General features: G+C 60.4%; 1 protein-coding gene across 4 annotated transcripts in view; it reads left to right on the plus strand.

Moving 5' to 3' along the window:
- The window catches only part of CEP152 (centrosomal protein 152), a 45,336-nt gene extending 30,818 nt beyond the window's left edge, over positions 1–14,518 (plus strand). For 2 of the 4 annotated variants that reach the window (XM_039912860.1, XM_029070857.2), the window contains exons 16-26: positions 284–419; positions 1,445–1,621; positions 2,973–3,215; positions 3,821–4,465; positions 6,147–6,312; positions 7,030–7,209; positions 10,360–10,444; positions 10,839–10,942; positions 12,784–12,940; positions 13,151–13,254; positions 13,488–14,518. In XM_039912860.1, coding sequence (XP_039768794.1) covers positions 284–419; positions 1,445–1,621; positions 2,973–3,215; positions 3,821–4,465; positions 6,147–6,312; positions 7,030–7,209; positions 10,360–10,444; positions 10,839–10,942; positions 12,784–12,940; positions 13,151–13,254; positions 13,488–14,242 — 2,752 coding nt within the window. In that variant the 3' untranslated portion in view covers positions 14,243–14,518. Of the gene's footprint in view, positions 1–283; positions 420–1,444; positions 1,622–2,972; positions 3,216–3,820; positions 4,466–6,146; positions 6,313–7,029; positions 7,210–7,812; positions 8,065–10,359; positions 10,445–10,838; positions 10,943–12,783; positions 12,941–13,150; positions 13,255–13,487 lie in introns of all 4 variants that reach the window. The other 2 variants (XM_029070856.2, XM_039912861.1) reach the window with 2 other exon arrangements.
- Positions 14,519–14,802: the final 284 nt, after the last annotated feature.

The raw sequence follows: 14,802 nt of genomic DNA on the forward strand, positions 1-14,802 counted from the left end.
CTGCCAAGCTCGTGCTCTTGCCACTGAGCCACACTGCTTCCAAAGAGAGTTGAATTCCGGTCCTGTTGTGGAGGATGAGTTTTTCACGGTGTAAGAGTGAAAGACTAGACTTTCTGTACTGTAAGCTTGTTGTGGGCAAGGGAATGTGTCTACCGACTCTGTTATATTCTACTCCCCCAAGAGCTTAGTACAGTGCTCTGCATACTTTTAGCGCTCAGTAAATACGATCGATTGATTCACGGTAGTTTACTGGGCTCTCTTCTCCTTTTTTGGGTCTCTTCAGGGCGGACTTGGACCAGGTGAATAAAGAGATGGCCAGCGTCCAGGAGTGTTACCTCGCGGTCTGCCGAGAGAAAGACCAGCTGGAGGCCACGCTGAGGCGGAGCCTGTGCCGAGAGCAGCAGGTCAGGGAGGACAAGGTGGGCCATCTGGTGTTGCTTTACTGCCACCGTTCTCCTCTCTGGAGGCGGGATCGGCCAGCTGGCCCGGTAGTCGGAGTGGCGGGCCGCCCGGGGGCCACCGTTCACGAGCGCCATCGGGAGGGGGAGACAAGGGGTCCGAGGACCCCAGTCAGTCGTTGGCCTCCCCAGATGGAGGCTCCAATCATCCTGTCCTCAGGGGCCCAGCGTGTTGGTCACAGTCGGGCCAGCTGCGGAGCGGAACTGCGCTGAATGGGGTTGGAAAGTTAGCGCCTTGCCTATTTTAGTTTATGTGATTCCTCATGAATTCAGATGGAGGAGGAGAGTACTCTCATCAGTCTCTCATCCTCTCCCAGGTGCTCCGTACAGTGCTTGCAGTGTAAGCACTCAAAAAATACCGTCGATTGGTTCACCGAGAGGGATGAATCATAACCAACCCGCGGGGAGCGTACAAGTCAGGGTGGTAGCAGGGAATGGGGAGGATGTCGGGGCCACAACCCTCTGATAGCCGTGTGGGGAGCACTGATGGGGCCGCTCCTTTTTCTCCAGGGGACTTCCAGCCTCCATTTTCATGTCCTTTCTGGAAAGGTGGCCCAAGGGTGGGCCGCCTTTCTCCCTCCAGGGAGCTAGTGGCTCTATTCTACCCAAATGTAGCTATGATTGTCACTGAGTGGGGTTTGGTGGAGGTGGGGAGCCACGGGAGGGCTTGAGGGAGCCTCTCGAGGCCCAGCAGAAATTCAGACAAAACCACAGGTTTCAAATCCAAGTGTCTCGGATGGCTGCACCCGCGGCCGTGCGACTCACTGGCATAAGCTGGGGGGGCTCGGCGCATGGAGGGCTGCCGTTCGCCGGGTCTTGGCTGTCCGCCCACCCATCCTCGGCTCAGCCGATCGGTTAATCGATCGAAGGGATTTACCGAGCACCGGGGAGAGTACGGTAGTGTGGGCGGACGCATCGGCGTCCCCGAGAGGGTCGGACCGTCGTCTCCCGCCGCGGGCTGAGCCGTCTGCCCCTACTGCCGTTAGCTCAAGGAGCAGCTGTCAAAGGCCCACGAAGAGTCTCTGAGCCAGCTGCGGGCCGAGCTGGAGCAGAAGCACCGACGCGCTCTGGCGGCCGCCCGGAGCCAGTGGCTGCGGGATCGAGAAGCCGACGTCCAGCGGCGGAATGAGGGCGGAGTATCGTCGGAGGAGAAGCAGCCAAAGGTGTGGGTGCCTGCGTTGTTCTCTGCTTGCCGTGTGCCGAGAGAGGTCCTGGGGGAAAGGAGGGAAGAAGGGGTGGCGGGGGCAGGGTGAGGAGGGGGGGGCGGCAGCTTTTCCCGTTGAAGCCTTTTCCCTCTGAAGCAGAGGGTAGGATCGATGCCCAATCCTTTGCTCCCGTCCCAATCCCAGAGCTCATGTGTTCGGCCCCCCGCGACACTTCCAGTTCGTGATCTCGGGCGGGGCGACTGGAGAGGCCGGGGAAGGGGAGGCAATGCCCGAGAAGCAGCCGGGGTCCAGGGGAGGGGTAAGATGGCAGGGGACTTGCCCGATGAACTCCTCCAAGGCACAAAGCAACCGATACCGTGTGAAGGATCGGCCTGTAATTTTGATGCCACCAAACTCCAGAGACAGTTTTCTTTGGCCCGGGCAGACCCGCTGACCGCTGGCCCGCGTGACTTCCTCAGGACCGCTGCCACAGAGACCGTATCCAGTCTCTGACAGGATTGTGACTTACTTGAGGCAGGGCAGGAGGCGGGACTGACCTGCCTCAATTCAGGGTGATTCAATTCCACCCAATTCCATGCATGTGGGGCCCGTGTATGACCTTCTGGCCATCCAGAGTTGGTTTTTCTGGCCGTGTGGCAGGATCCACTTCCCACACTCCGTCTACAGGAGTCCCCAAACACCCCCTCCACAGCCCCGGCTCTCCTTTAAGGAGCGCAGAACCGTCCCGGTGTGGCCCCAGGCTCCTCTGGGGACCACTTATCGTTTCTGCTGGCACATCCCATGCCAATGAATGCCATGTCCCGACCGCCCGGAAGCCAAGACACCTCTCTCCCTTGTTTGTTTCGAAACTGCTCCATCGAGCCCCTTTGGATGCCCCTCACCTTGGTGGGATGGGATTTGGGGAGCAACAGTTCTCCATTTCCCAGGGCCGCCCCTGAGTCTTTCAGTTGATCCTTGGAGTCTGGAGGGTTTTGGAGTGGAGAAAGTCAACGAGATTGAGAGTTGGGCCCTGGCCTCGGTGGCCCAAGTCTCACGCGTGGGTCGGGAGCCTGGAGCCCCAATTTCAGAGAGGGGTGGGGGAATTCGGCCTCTTGGGAAACAGGTGATGGTCTAGAGTGGTGCCCACTCAATTTTCCCCCCACACTTTTCCTCCCCTGCCGGGACATTTGGGTTAGCTCAGGTTTGGGAGCTAGCCTGAAAAGATGACATCGATCTATCAGTCAACTGGGTCAGGATTCTTCATCCCCACTCAGCATTTTTTGTCATTCAACGATGCAACTCGCTTGAAAAATATTTCTCATTTGAAAGATAATTCTCCATGTCCTCAAAATTGTTGTTTGCCAACCAGATCAGAGAGCAGGGCCTGGAGTGGCGAGAGTGGAGACCAAGGCCGGAGCAGACTGTGGAGGGCACGAAGGAGTGTACCGTTGACCGCGGCAGTCAGACGGAGAGGGAGAGGGGACCCGACCTAAGGGCCGCGGATCCGAGAGCGACAGGCAGCTCCAAGGAGGGAGAGGAGAAAGAGGAGCAGGGGTTGGCAACGCGGTCTGGGGCCCAGCTGAGGAAGGACGCGGTGGCCACAGAACGCCAGGTTAGAGGTGGTCGTGTGGCGTCGAAAACCAACTTCGTTGCGGGGGAGGGTGAAGGTCGGCTTGGTCAACAGAGCTGCGGCCCCTGCCCCTTGGCCAGCCGACTGGGGAAAGAAATCGGTCCCAGCCTGCCCGCCGGGCACGGGCACCTGATTCCATGGCAGGTGTCCCAGCCACCCCCTCAGAGTCCCAGCTGCCCCCACGTGACCCGACCGTCCAAGGCCCGTGAGTGTGGGCGGAGGACCCACTCAAAAGGCCCTGTGCTTTTCTCTCCTTCCTAACGTGTTGCTGCAGCTGAAAGGGCCCATTGACCCAAAAGGCAGGTCAGGAGCAGGGAAGTGGGGGGCACAATTTGTTTCACCAGACAGCACCAGGTGCACTCAGTGCTTAGCCCCGGGCTCCCGCCCGCAAAGCTTCCCGCAGCCCGTCCAGCCGTCCGCCCTCCAACTTATGGTGGAGGGACATCCCCAGCCACCCTTTCTCACGAGCTTATCGAGGCTCCAGGTGAAAGCGCCCCGGAAAGTCCTGTGATTTAAGGGTTTGTGTCACTGAGCGGCCTGGGCTTCTTGACAGAGACTTAGGTGAACAGTTCTGTCTGTGTCCTTAGCTGCCCATTGGGTCCGCTGATGCCGAGGAGCAGAGGGAGGACAGGCCAGGCAGCGCCGGGTCTCGGATCCAAGAACTCGAGGATCAGGTCCTGTCGCTCAAGCGGGAGCTGGAGCTGAGGGAAGGGGAAGTCCCCGCGCTGGTCAGAGCCGAGCTGGCCAAGGCCCGAGTTGAATGGAGCAAGGAAAAGCAGGAACAGATCCTCCGGATCCAGGAGCAGAACAAGGCGGACTACCGGGAATTTCTGGACGGCCAGCGGACTAAGATGAGCGAGATGCTGTCAGCGGCTAAGGAGGACTGCGCGAAGCAGAAAGCGGAGCTGGTTGCCCACAAGGAGGCTGAGTTCCAGGCCCGGCTAGACCAGAAGCAGAGAGAGTGGCTCGCGCAGGAAAGCCAGAGGGTCTGCCTGGAGGTCCAGCAGTACGAGGAGGCGTTCCTCCTCGAGCTAGAGCTTCTGTTGGGGGAAATCCACGAGGAGCTGGTCGGCGGAATCCAGGGCCCGTGCCCCGGCGGGCGACCCCCACCCCGCTCTCTGCCGCGGCAACCCGGCGCGCAGTGTCTGGAGCAGCTACGGGCCTGTGTCCGGAAGGCCTATCACGGCACGCTGCGCCAGCTGCTGCACCGGGCCAAGCCAGACCAAGGAAAGGTACAGTCTCCTCCGCTTTCCCCGCCCACCGAGGCCCAGGCGCCAGAGACCGTCTCCGCCGCTCTCCCTCTCCTTCCCTCCCCCCCGCCCCCACGAGGCCGGGTGCTGGAAGGTCAGGCTTAGGGAGGCCCCATGGTGCACGGGTAGAGGCTGTTGGCCACCCTCAGGAGGTCCTTTTCCCAGAGCACCCACCACTCGTGCCTTCCTGGGGGTGTGGGAGGATTCAGGCCTTCGTCAACCTCTGCGTCTTCAACCAGCGGGTCCGATGGCATGTCGGGCTGAGGGAGTGGTTTCAGGGTGTGGCCACTGAGCGGTTTATTCGTAAGGCCTCAGCGAGGCACCGTTGCCTGCCGGCCCTGTTCCCACAGCCCAAGGGACAAGGGGCTGAAGGATGGGACGTGTCTCTGTGGAAAGAGGGTGTCCTGAGGACTGGGGTTACTGGAGTTCCCGCGGTGCGGTATCTGGGGCCCCAGGACCTCTGTGGAATGGAGGGTGGCCTGGGCATAGTTGTCGCCTTAGGTTGTTGGGGGAGAGCTGTCCCAGTGGAGATGAGTTTTTCTCTTTTTAAGGCTCAAAGGCCCTTGAGGAGGGAGAGGAGGGGGCATGTGGATAGGCAGTGAGACCTGCTGTGAGGGGTGCCTCAGGTGAGGGGAGCCTGGGCTTGGCCGGGTGTAAACTCCGGCCCGATTGGCCCCCGACACATCTCGACACGTCGGGCCAGCGTGGCTTCCCCCGGGACCCGGAGCAGTCGCTGGGTGCCAGGCGTTGCTGTTGGCAGCCAGCCCACCGCCCTTCCGCCTGCCTGCCTGCCGCCCGCCCACGAAAACCAGCTCCTTGCCACGCGCGGCGCACGTTGGGGTGAGCCGGGCTCAGAGCTGTTTCCAGCATGGCCTGGGCAGACGGCCAGGACGGGGAGCGGCAGACCAGGCTGATGGGTTCCCAGGGTGACCTCTTTCGGGGCAGCCAATTTGGCTCTTCCAAGCCACTCCCCGACCCCCTGGCTCTGGCCCTCTCCCCCACATCAAGAGGGAGCTCTGTGAGCAGGTGAAACCACCCACGTGACTTAGCAGAGTGCTCCCACCCAACCCCTGAAGCCAGGATCCTGGGGTCTGGCCAGCCCGGGGCTCTGGGCAGCAGTTGGGCTGGGTGGAGTCGGCTTCCTGGGCTGAGAACGGGCTGACTCGGCGGGGCTCAGTCTGGCGATGGCCGGGCCCCAGAGAAGGAATTCTTGGCCTGATCGAGAGGGCAGCTTCCGTGCCACGGAGCCAGGGCCGCGCCGAGCCTGGGGGAGGGAGCTACTCATCGGAGGCGTAGCCCACGGCCAGGGGCTGGCGCGTGTCCAGGGAGGGTAGGAGAAGCCTGGTGACTGAGAGGTAGGCAATCGTGTGTACCCGGGCCGCCGTTTGGTACGGAAGACCGTCCCATTGGCCGCGTGAGAGCCACCGGGGGGCCGGAAACTGTTCAGGAAAAAAAGGGCCATAAAGTATAACCTATACCCAAGTGGTGACTTCCAAGCTCTCCAGGGCCCAGTCCCCACCATCCCCCGCTAAGGTCGTGAACTGAAACCTTGTGCCTGCCTGCATTGTCACAGCCCTGGCTCGAGTTTGCAGTTCTGGGCCAAGGACATGGGGCCTGGGCAACCTCTAGTCGACGAGTCTTCTGTCTGGGTTGCTCATTTCAGAGCCAGGAAGACTTTGACAGCTCCAGGGAACTTTCCTTGGGCCAAAATGGCCCCAGAGAAACCGGAGACCACGCCAGACTGCCCGTGTGTAATGTGGAGCAACAAATCCGACTCCAGACCCCTCTGAGGAAGTCGCCGCCACCGCAGGAAACGCAAGTGCCGAGGGGTATCTGGGTTCCATTTCAGCCTTTCCCATACCCACACGCGGGGGCTCCCGGCAGCAGGCCCTTGGCTGTCAGCTGGCCACGCTGAAACAAGTGGTCGGGGGGTTCAGATGCCAGGCTACGTTTCTCCCTGCTCCCTCCCACCTGGATCAGACTGTCGCCGTGCAGAAGGCTGAGGGCTGTCACTCATAGGTGCTATTTTCCCCCCTTCCCCCTGGAGAGGAAGTGAGCAGCCTCAGGGACCGACATGGCCAGATCCTGGACGCCAGCCCAGGCTGGGCCCTGTGGGGCATTTGAGTTTGTCTTGATGAGCCCGGGCAGACCCCTCTTGGCTTCCAACAAGGGGCAGGGGGTCACGAGGGAACAACAGACCCTCGATGGTGTGTTCCTGGGGCTGGAACTTTCCTCGTTCATCTCTTTGGAGTGTCACCTGCGTAGGTGATTGCCCTCCTGACCATGTCTGAGAATATGCGAGCCCCAAGACCCAGGCCCCCCCGGCCCCACCAGCGATCCTAAGGAAGCTTGGTCTATGCCACCAACACCTCTTTCAAGCCTCAGCCTCCCCTCGCATAGGACACCTTTCTGCCACCCGGCTCATAAGTGGCCGTGGCTGCCCAGAGAGAGAGCGTCGAACCCGTGCCCCAACCCGGAGCGAGGGAAACGGATCCCGGTTCCGGAGCACAGAGTCCATCGCGGTCTCGGCACTGTTGCCTCTGCAGATCGGAAGGGCCAGCGAGAGATATCGAAGGCCCTGGAAGATTCCTGCTGTGGATACTGTTTCCCAGAACTGGCGAGAACCAAGGAAGAGTGCCAAGACTTGAGGAGAAAGCTGGAGAAAGCCTGCAGGCAGCTCCAGCGGGTGGTGCGAGTCCATAAGGCAGCCATGGAGAAGCTGGAAGGTGAGCAGGCCAGCGGTTTTCCCGAGGCGTTGTCGGGGTGCGGGAACTCGTCGCCCCGGCCCGGGAGGGAGTGTGGGGAGGTGTCTCAGAGAGGCTCGGGGCTCGCGTCCGGCGCTAATCAGTTCCAGCCTCGTTTTCTCATCTTGAGCAATAGCCGCGTGCGGTCATTGTTCTCAGTCCGGTGGAGGCGGGCAGACCGAGTGGTTTTCTGCTTGGGTGGAAATGTTGCCTAACCCTTGGATCCCTTTGCGAGCAGTTTTGCCTCTTGGCCTGAAGTCGGCCCGGCTTCCACATCCCAGAGCCCTGGACGGTGGGGCGGGGGCGGAGGCGGGCAAGGAGCAGGCAGGAAACGGCCTCTCCTGTCACCCTCCCGGGGCCTGGGCGGTCTCCAGGGGCTTTTGCCCGGCACCGCTCCGGAGGCCCGTGTCTGGGAGGCATCAGTCAGCCCAAGGTGAGCTGTATGTGAGCCTCCAGGAGGTCCCATGCCCACTCTGGCTGGCTCCTCTAAAGAACTGGAGCGATGGCAGAGGGACGCGGCTACGGCCTCTCCTCCTGAGACGTTTTCTGGCCTTTGCCCCTCCCCCTCAACCCCCTGCCCCCCAGGAGCAGCTGGTGAACAGAGAGGCCCCCCGAAGCAGCCCTGTGCCCGAAAGCGGGGAAAGGGTCGGACGGTTACTGAGAACGGAGAAGGTTCTGCAACGGGGGTCAGAGTTTCCACACTTGGAGCCACTCTCCGCCGGCATCCAGCTCGCCGATGGAACTGCACCAGTCCCTCCATTTCCCCCCGGCCCCAAGGACCCTCCGCCCGCCCCCAACCCAGCCCTCTGCCCCTCCCTGGAACCTATGGCCAGAGTGGTTGGTTTCTGTTGCTGTTTAATAGCAAACATTACTTTCTGTTGTATTACAAATCAGCTTTTTCTCACACGCCCCTATGGGATTGGTCTCTGACCGAGCCCACAGGCAAGGAAGCAACACCCGAGTTGACCTTCCCTCTGGCTTGGGCGCCAGTTCCACGGGGGCAAGCCTCTCCCCTTCTCCCCCCACACACATACACAGTTGGAAGTCGGGGGTGGAGCGGAAGAGCTCTGTAGGCAGGCAAGCAGTGAGGAAGGCAAAGAGACGGGCCTCCGGGACCGCCCCACCCTCCCGCCCCTGGGACCCAGAGTGGGGGCTTCTCTTTATGCCCCTGTAAGCTGGCTGTAACTCCCTGTCCCTGAAACCCACCTGTTGATGATCGTAATAGCTGTGGTATTGGTTAAACTAATTTCGAACTCAACGCTGGACTGACTGCTGGATAGGTACAAGATGATCAGGTCAGACATAGACCCCGTCTACATGGAGCTCACTAAGGGGGAGGGAGAACAAGTAATTGAATCCCTGATTTACAGCTGAGGAAACTGAGGCCCAGAGCAGTGATTTGCCCGATGTTCTCTGTCACCCGGTCTGTTTCCCCTAGGCCACGCAGCTTGTTTGGGGCCAGCTGGGCTCCTAGAACGGATGCTTGGCTTTCTCTGTTGGCTCCCGCTTCGCCCCACGTTTACCGCCTGCTCCGGTTGAAGAGTTGGCTCTGTGCCCTGGCCACTCCAGTCAGGAATGAAGTCAGGACCCAGGCCAGGAGGCTGGGCTTTCCTTCCTCGTCAAAGAGCCCTGGGCCAGGCTCCTCCCCCACCGGCTCCGTGGTCGTTCTCCAGATGCCCTTTCCAGCGTTTTGAGGGCCCGGGAATGTTGGGGGTACGGGCAGGGGAACGGGCCGGGCTCAGAACCCACCTCTTCCGGCCCCCTCAGTCGTAAGTCCCAGGCGGGACGGGGGCTGGCCTCATCTGCTAAATTCGAACCCATCCCGGTGCCAGGCACGGTGCTTGACACAGATATGAAGTATTGGATAGAGCACGGGCTTGGGAGTCGGGAGGTCACGGATACTAATCCCAGCTCTGCCGCTTGTCTGCTCTGTGGCCTTGGGCAAGTCACTTCACTTTTCTGTGCCTCGGTTACCTCATCTGTAAAATGGGGATGGAGATTGGGGGCCCCACGGGGGAAATGGACTGTGTCCAACTCGATAGGCTTCTATCTACCTCAGTGCTTAGTACAGTTCCTGGCACACAAATACCACAGTTATTATTATTATTATTATTATTAACACCACTGCAGACTAACTGGGGAAGATGGTGAAGTGACCATCAGTTGCCACCACCATAGTGACAGAGAAGAATCGGGCAGTTCTCACGGTTTGGCATTCTCGGTGCAAGAGTCACCAAACAAGCCAGAGTGGAGTTGGCTCCCTGAAAACCTACCCACTTTGTGGCTCTCCTCCCCTTCCAGCGGGGTTCCCCGTCCAACTGCCCTCCCGTCCCCATCCCACCTGCTCAGCCCCCACTCCGTCGTCCCACTCCCACTCGTTCCTTCAGTGGTATTGATCGTGGACCCCCTGAGGGCTAAGCGCTATTCTAAGCACTTGGGAGAGCACAGCAGGAGTAAGACCTTCATTCCCTGCGCTCAAGGAGTTCGCAGTCTAGGTTGAGGCCGACGGAAATGATATACAATTGGAGCGGGGGGCGCGGGGGAAACGGATTGAGCAGGAAGTCATACAAAGGTGTCAGGGTGAGATTTAAATTTGCTTAGTCCCGGACCTCAGTGTAGGTCGACCATTTTCTGTTCCCTTTTCTTTCTCCTTCCCCACTCAATTAGAACAGGAAGGAATGGAAAGCAGACGATGAAGCAAGTTCTCGTGGCTCAGGGAATGAATCTTGGGGAGAGAGCAGGAGGAAGGTGGATGAGGCCCAGGACAAGCCCCGACCCAAACCATCCTCCCTAGCTAGTTCACAGTGGTGTTAAGTGCTTGATATGTGCCAAGCGCTGAGCATAACAGAGGAGACCGATCCCTGTCCCACCCAGGGCTCCTGACCAAGGGGGCCAGGACAGGTTCTGGGCATAACCCCTGCTTCCCCTCTGGCCTTATTGCCAGGGTGTTAGGGCTGCCCAAACTTCAGAAGATGGAGCACGGGCTGGCCGTCCAAGGGGCCGATCCCTCCCTCTGCCCAGCTGGCCAGGACCCGCCCGATGAGCATTTTCTCCCGAGAGCCCTTGGCTCCTCCTCGAGAACTGGCCACACACAGCCAACATAAGCTCATGGCAATGAACCTTGTGTTACAGAAGAAAACAGAAGAGTGGTGAAGGGGTTGACCGAAGAGAACGACGAGATGAAACTGGAACTGAGAGCACTTAACTCACCACCAAGGTATTCTGTGCTCCTTTTGAAAGGAGAGTCAACTGGATGTTGGGTGGGCCAGGCCGGGTCGCTGGGAGGGAGCTAGAGATGGAGAAAGGTGAGTCGGGGATTGGGTGGTCCACGTTGGGCCACTAGGGGAGAATCAGGGACTGAGGGAACATTCAGAGGTGTTAGACGGTCCTTGCAGGACCATTAGGACAGAGTCAGAGTATTAGTTGACCCAAACCTATGGAGGAAGGTGAATGCCCACGTGGACAACCAGAAAGTGGTTCCCCAGGACTCCTGGTCCAGGCGGACCATAGAGTTGACCAAGCCATGGCTTAGCTCTTGGTGGTCTGGTTTTCAGAACGAATTAGCCCTTTCAGTTTTGTCCGTGGTGGGTAATTTTGGCTTGTTCTCTTAGATCGCTGTCAGAAGGAGCTGCTGATCGCGCTGGCCTCCTGGGCGACCGGAGGGGCTTGGAGGAGCTCCGCACCCAGTACATCCAAGCTGTGGACAGAATCAAGGGTGGGGCACAGTGGGCTCGGCCCACTCTCGGCAATGGCTATCGCCTTGTTTCCGCACCTCAGCGAGCGGGTTTGGTGGCGCTCCGGGCCCCGGGATCGGGGGAAGGCCTCTGTCGCCTCTCTGGGTTGGTGAGGCGGGGAATGTTCAGGTCCTCCCCCTGGGCCTGACCTTATCCCGGGCTAAGGCTTTACCCGGACAGTGATTGGAGAAGCAGTGTGGCCTAGTGGTTAGAGCACCAGCCTGGGAGTCAGAAGGACCTGGGTTCTAATCCTGGCTCTGCCTCTTTTCTGCTGGGTGACGTTGGACAGGTTGCTTCACTTACCTCATCTGGGCCTCAGTTACCTCATCTGTAAAATGGAGGTTAAGACTGAGCACCCCATGTGAGACAGGGACTGTGTCCAACCTGAGTGGCTTGTATCTACCCCAGCACTAAGGACAGCGCTTGACACATAGGAAACGCTTAACAAATATCTTCGTTATTATTATTAGGATCACCGACCCCACTGCTGGGAGCAAGGGTCTCTCGGGAGTGACCACCGGTCGGCTCTGTCTGTTACCATTGGTGATTCCGCCGACTTGATCGTACTGGGCCTGGCGGGTGCCTTGCTCCCTCGAGGTGGGAGCATGTGGGGGAAGGGAAGGGTCCTGCTGCCCCCATTCTCCGAGTTGGGGGTGGGGGAGCTGTGTCCTCGCTACACCCCGGAGGAAGAAAAGCACGGCCTTGGCTCCACCTCATCCGCCATCCCGCACCCGCCTGTTCTTCTGCTCCCGTGTGGGCTAGAGCCCCGCCCGATCACACAGCCCGGCTGGACGCCGCAAAGCCGGATGTACAGGCCTGCCAGTCTTGGGCCATACCTGCTGTGGACCCACCCGAGGTTCTGGATCTGACCAGGGTGTCGGTGAGAAGCGGGGGCGCAGGCTCGTTTATAAATGAGACTGCTTTCCCGCATAATCTCACGAGCACTTGGTGCAGGGCTTGGCGCACGACAGGAGCTCAGGAAGGACTGAATCACCTCAGGGCTTTGGCAAGAAACTTGCTCCGTCACAGCTGTGCAGCCTTTTGTGGAGGGAGTGAGGCCCATGCGAGCCTGCTGGGCCCCGCTTCCTGGGCATTCCACCCTGCCTCTGCCACAGCACCCCACGGGAGCCTCCTCGCATTTGTTGTGTCACAGTGTATCGGCGAGGTCGATTTCTCACTTGTGGCTGGGGCAGGGTTGTTGATTCCTGATTCGTGTCTCCCCTGCTGGATTGTAAGCTCCTTGAGGGCTGAGAGCACATCTCGTCCTCCTCCTCTCCTCCTGTTGCTGCTGTACAGCCCCCAGCCAAGGCATGTACATGTGTATATGTGCATGCGCACGCACCCTCAGGCCCTCAGCCAGGATAGGAGCAAGCAATTATAACCACCTGTCTCTTGCCGGGAGCTACTCAGAGTCAGCACAGGTCTCTAGAGCGAGCGTCCCTTGGTAAAAGAGAGCACACCGGCTTTCGGGGAAGTTCCGAGGCCGAGAGGTTACCCGCGCAAGGATGACGCCTCCGGCCACGCTGGAGATATGATGGGAAAATGACTGCCACCCGGGCAGGGTCGACCATTCTTGGTCCAGGGAAGGGCCAACATCCTCTGGGAGCCCCTGCCATCTGGGACCTGAGCCATCTTCTCCCGGGGCCCCCCCATCCCTCTCTGTGGGGCTATCTTGAATGACCACCACAGGCCCCCAAGACCAGATCCAAACTCCTCTGCAGGCTTGACGTGGCCACCGGGCCCCCTCGCCCCGCCCCCCCCCATCTCCACTGCGCGGGTCACGGGTGCCCTTTGATCAGGGCTGTGTCTCTCTGCACCACAGGGGATATGCTCCGCTACATCCGGGAGAGCCGTGAGAGGGCGGCTGAAATTCTGCAGGCTGAGGTTCTGAGGGAGCGCCAGGAGACGGCCCGCAGGGTGTACAAGCACTTCCTGCTCTGCGTGCAGCAGCACCTGCGGGACCAGGGCGGCGAGGAAGGGTGAGTGCAGAGCCAGCGGCTGCCCTGCCTGTCCTGAGCCGTGGACGGGCCCGGCCAGTGCGTCCAAGCACCCGCTGCTCAGGCTGAGAGGGGCCCGTGCTTGGCTGGGCCCCAGTTGACAGCACGACTAGGAAAACCGAGGGCCAGGAGGTCGGGGAAACCCTATTTTTCCCAGCCTGCCTTGATTTCCTATTCTGGAATCCCCTACAGGGCTGACCGAAGAATACTGACTGTGGCTAGCCAGCTTGGTACGATCGTGAAAGGGCTGGAGACGCCCCTGCCAGAGGGGTCCCGGAGCGAGTCCACCCCGGCAGGTACGTTCCCGCGTGTTAGATCTGTAGAGTGTGGCCGAGGACTTGGGAGCTGGGGTGGAAGTAGGAGGAGACGAGGAGGGAGGAAAGGGAGAGATGTCTAACTTGCCAGTCGTTTCCTCAAACCCCAAGAGTACAGGCTGGCCTGAGAGTTCCCGGCAAAAATTGGATTCAAAAATGTCTTGAAGCTGGAGTGACTCCTCTGACTGTATCTTCTCTTGCCCTGCCCTGACCAGCTCCAACTCGGAGTCAGCCCAGCCGAGGGAGGGGGACGAGCACAGCGGGCCGGACTCTGGGCCCTCTGCTCCGGATCCCCCGGGATCCACGGCCAGAAGACGTTCAGCCTGAGGGACCCCACTCCCCCAGCCCTCCAGAGACTGCAGAAGACACCCCGGGCCGCTTGCCGACGGGGACCGGGCCGGGGATGGGCCCTGGGAGGAGCCGGGAAAGAGAGAGAGACCCCCCCGGCGGGACTAGTGCTGCGCTGCCTGGCCACACGGAACCCCCGGCCCACCCGTGGGCGTCGAGTCCACGAACTCCGGCCGAGGGGAGCGGCGGAGGCAGCCGCAGAGGCTCCCCGGACTGGGACCCCCCGGGAGTCATGCGACTGAGCATTGGCAGCGCCGAGCTGGCGCCGGGCCCCTCCTACCCGTCGGCCCTCGGGTCTCCGGCAGGTACCGGATGCCCAGCGAGGTGTGCGGCCTCAGAGCCCTCCGTCCGGATGGGTCCAGGCCCTCAGAGTACCGGTGACCTCGGCGGCTGGGGCCAGCCGGCCGCAGAGAGGAGGGGGTCCCCGCACTCCCCGGCCCGACGGCCAGGCGAAGTCCCGGGGCACACGTCCCACCGTGGTTCAGTTGCGGGAGCATCCAATGGCACGCCCCCCCACTGCAAACCACCGGCATTGGCTCAGCGTCCGCGGGGTGGCCTGCTGGATCTCCTGGCGGCCAGGTGGGACGCTGGTTTCGAGAGCTCCTGCGGTGAGCCCCGCTGACGGGCTGGGGGAGCCGCGGGCACAGTGGACCCAGCCCACCGTGTCAAATGGGTGTTCCCGAAAACACGCCATCATTCCGGGAGTAAAGCGCAACCTGATGCGCCGTGTGCTATTTCTGTCCCTTTGTCTTTCAGCTCTCATGGTCATGGGCTCTAGTTTTTTTTTGTACGTGGTGGGGGTTTGGGCGGATATTTATTTTTATACCTAGGCAAGTTTGCTGTGCAGCGTTAAATTATGAATCCTATTTAAATAAAAGGACAATTGGCCCCGCTCAAACTGGGGTGCAAGTTTTGCTTCCATTGAGGTGGAGATTCCCTCCAGAAAGGCCCCCAGATGACTCGGATGGCTTGTGGACTCCAAATTGGGCCTCTACCCACCCTGGACCCCCCCCACCCCCCGCTTTCCTCAGGAAAAACCCACGAGTTCCTCTGGGATGGCTGTAGCTCCCAAGCATTTTGCCAACTGCACCAAAGCAACCTTTTTATGTCCAATGTCCTCGCTGTCCCCACTGTAGTTTGGTTGGGGTAGTCCAGTGGTTGCCCGCAGGCCCCCCCCGACAG

This window comes from Ornithorhynchus anatinus, chromosome 8, assembly GCF_004115215.2.
Source record: "Ornithorhynchus anatinus isolate Pmale09 chromosome 8, mOrnAna1.pri.v4, whole genome shotgun sequence".
In the NCBI taxonomy this organism is placed as follows: Eukaryota; Metazoa; Chordata; class Mammalia; order Monotremata; family Ornithorhynchidae; genus Ornithorhynchus; species Ornithorhynchus anatinus.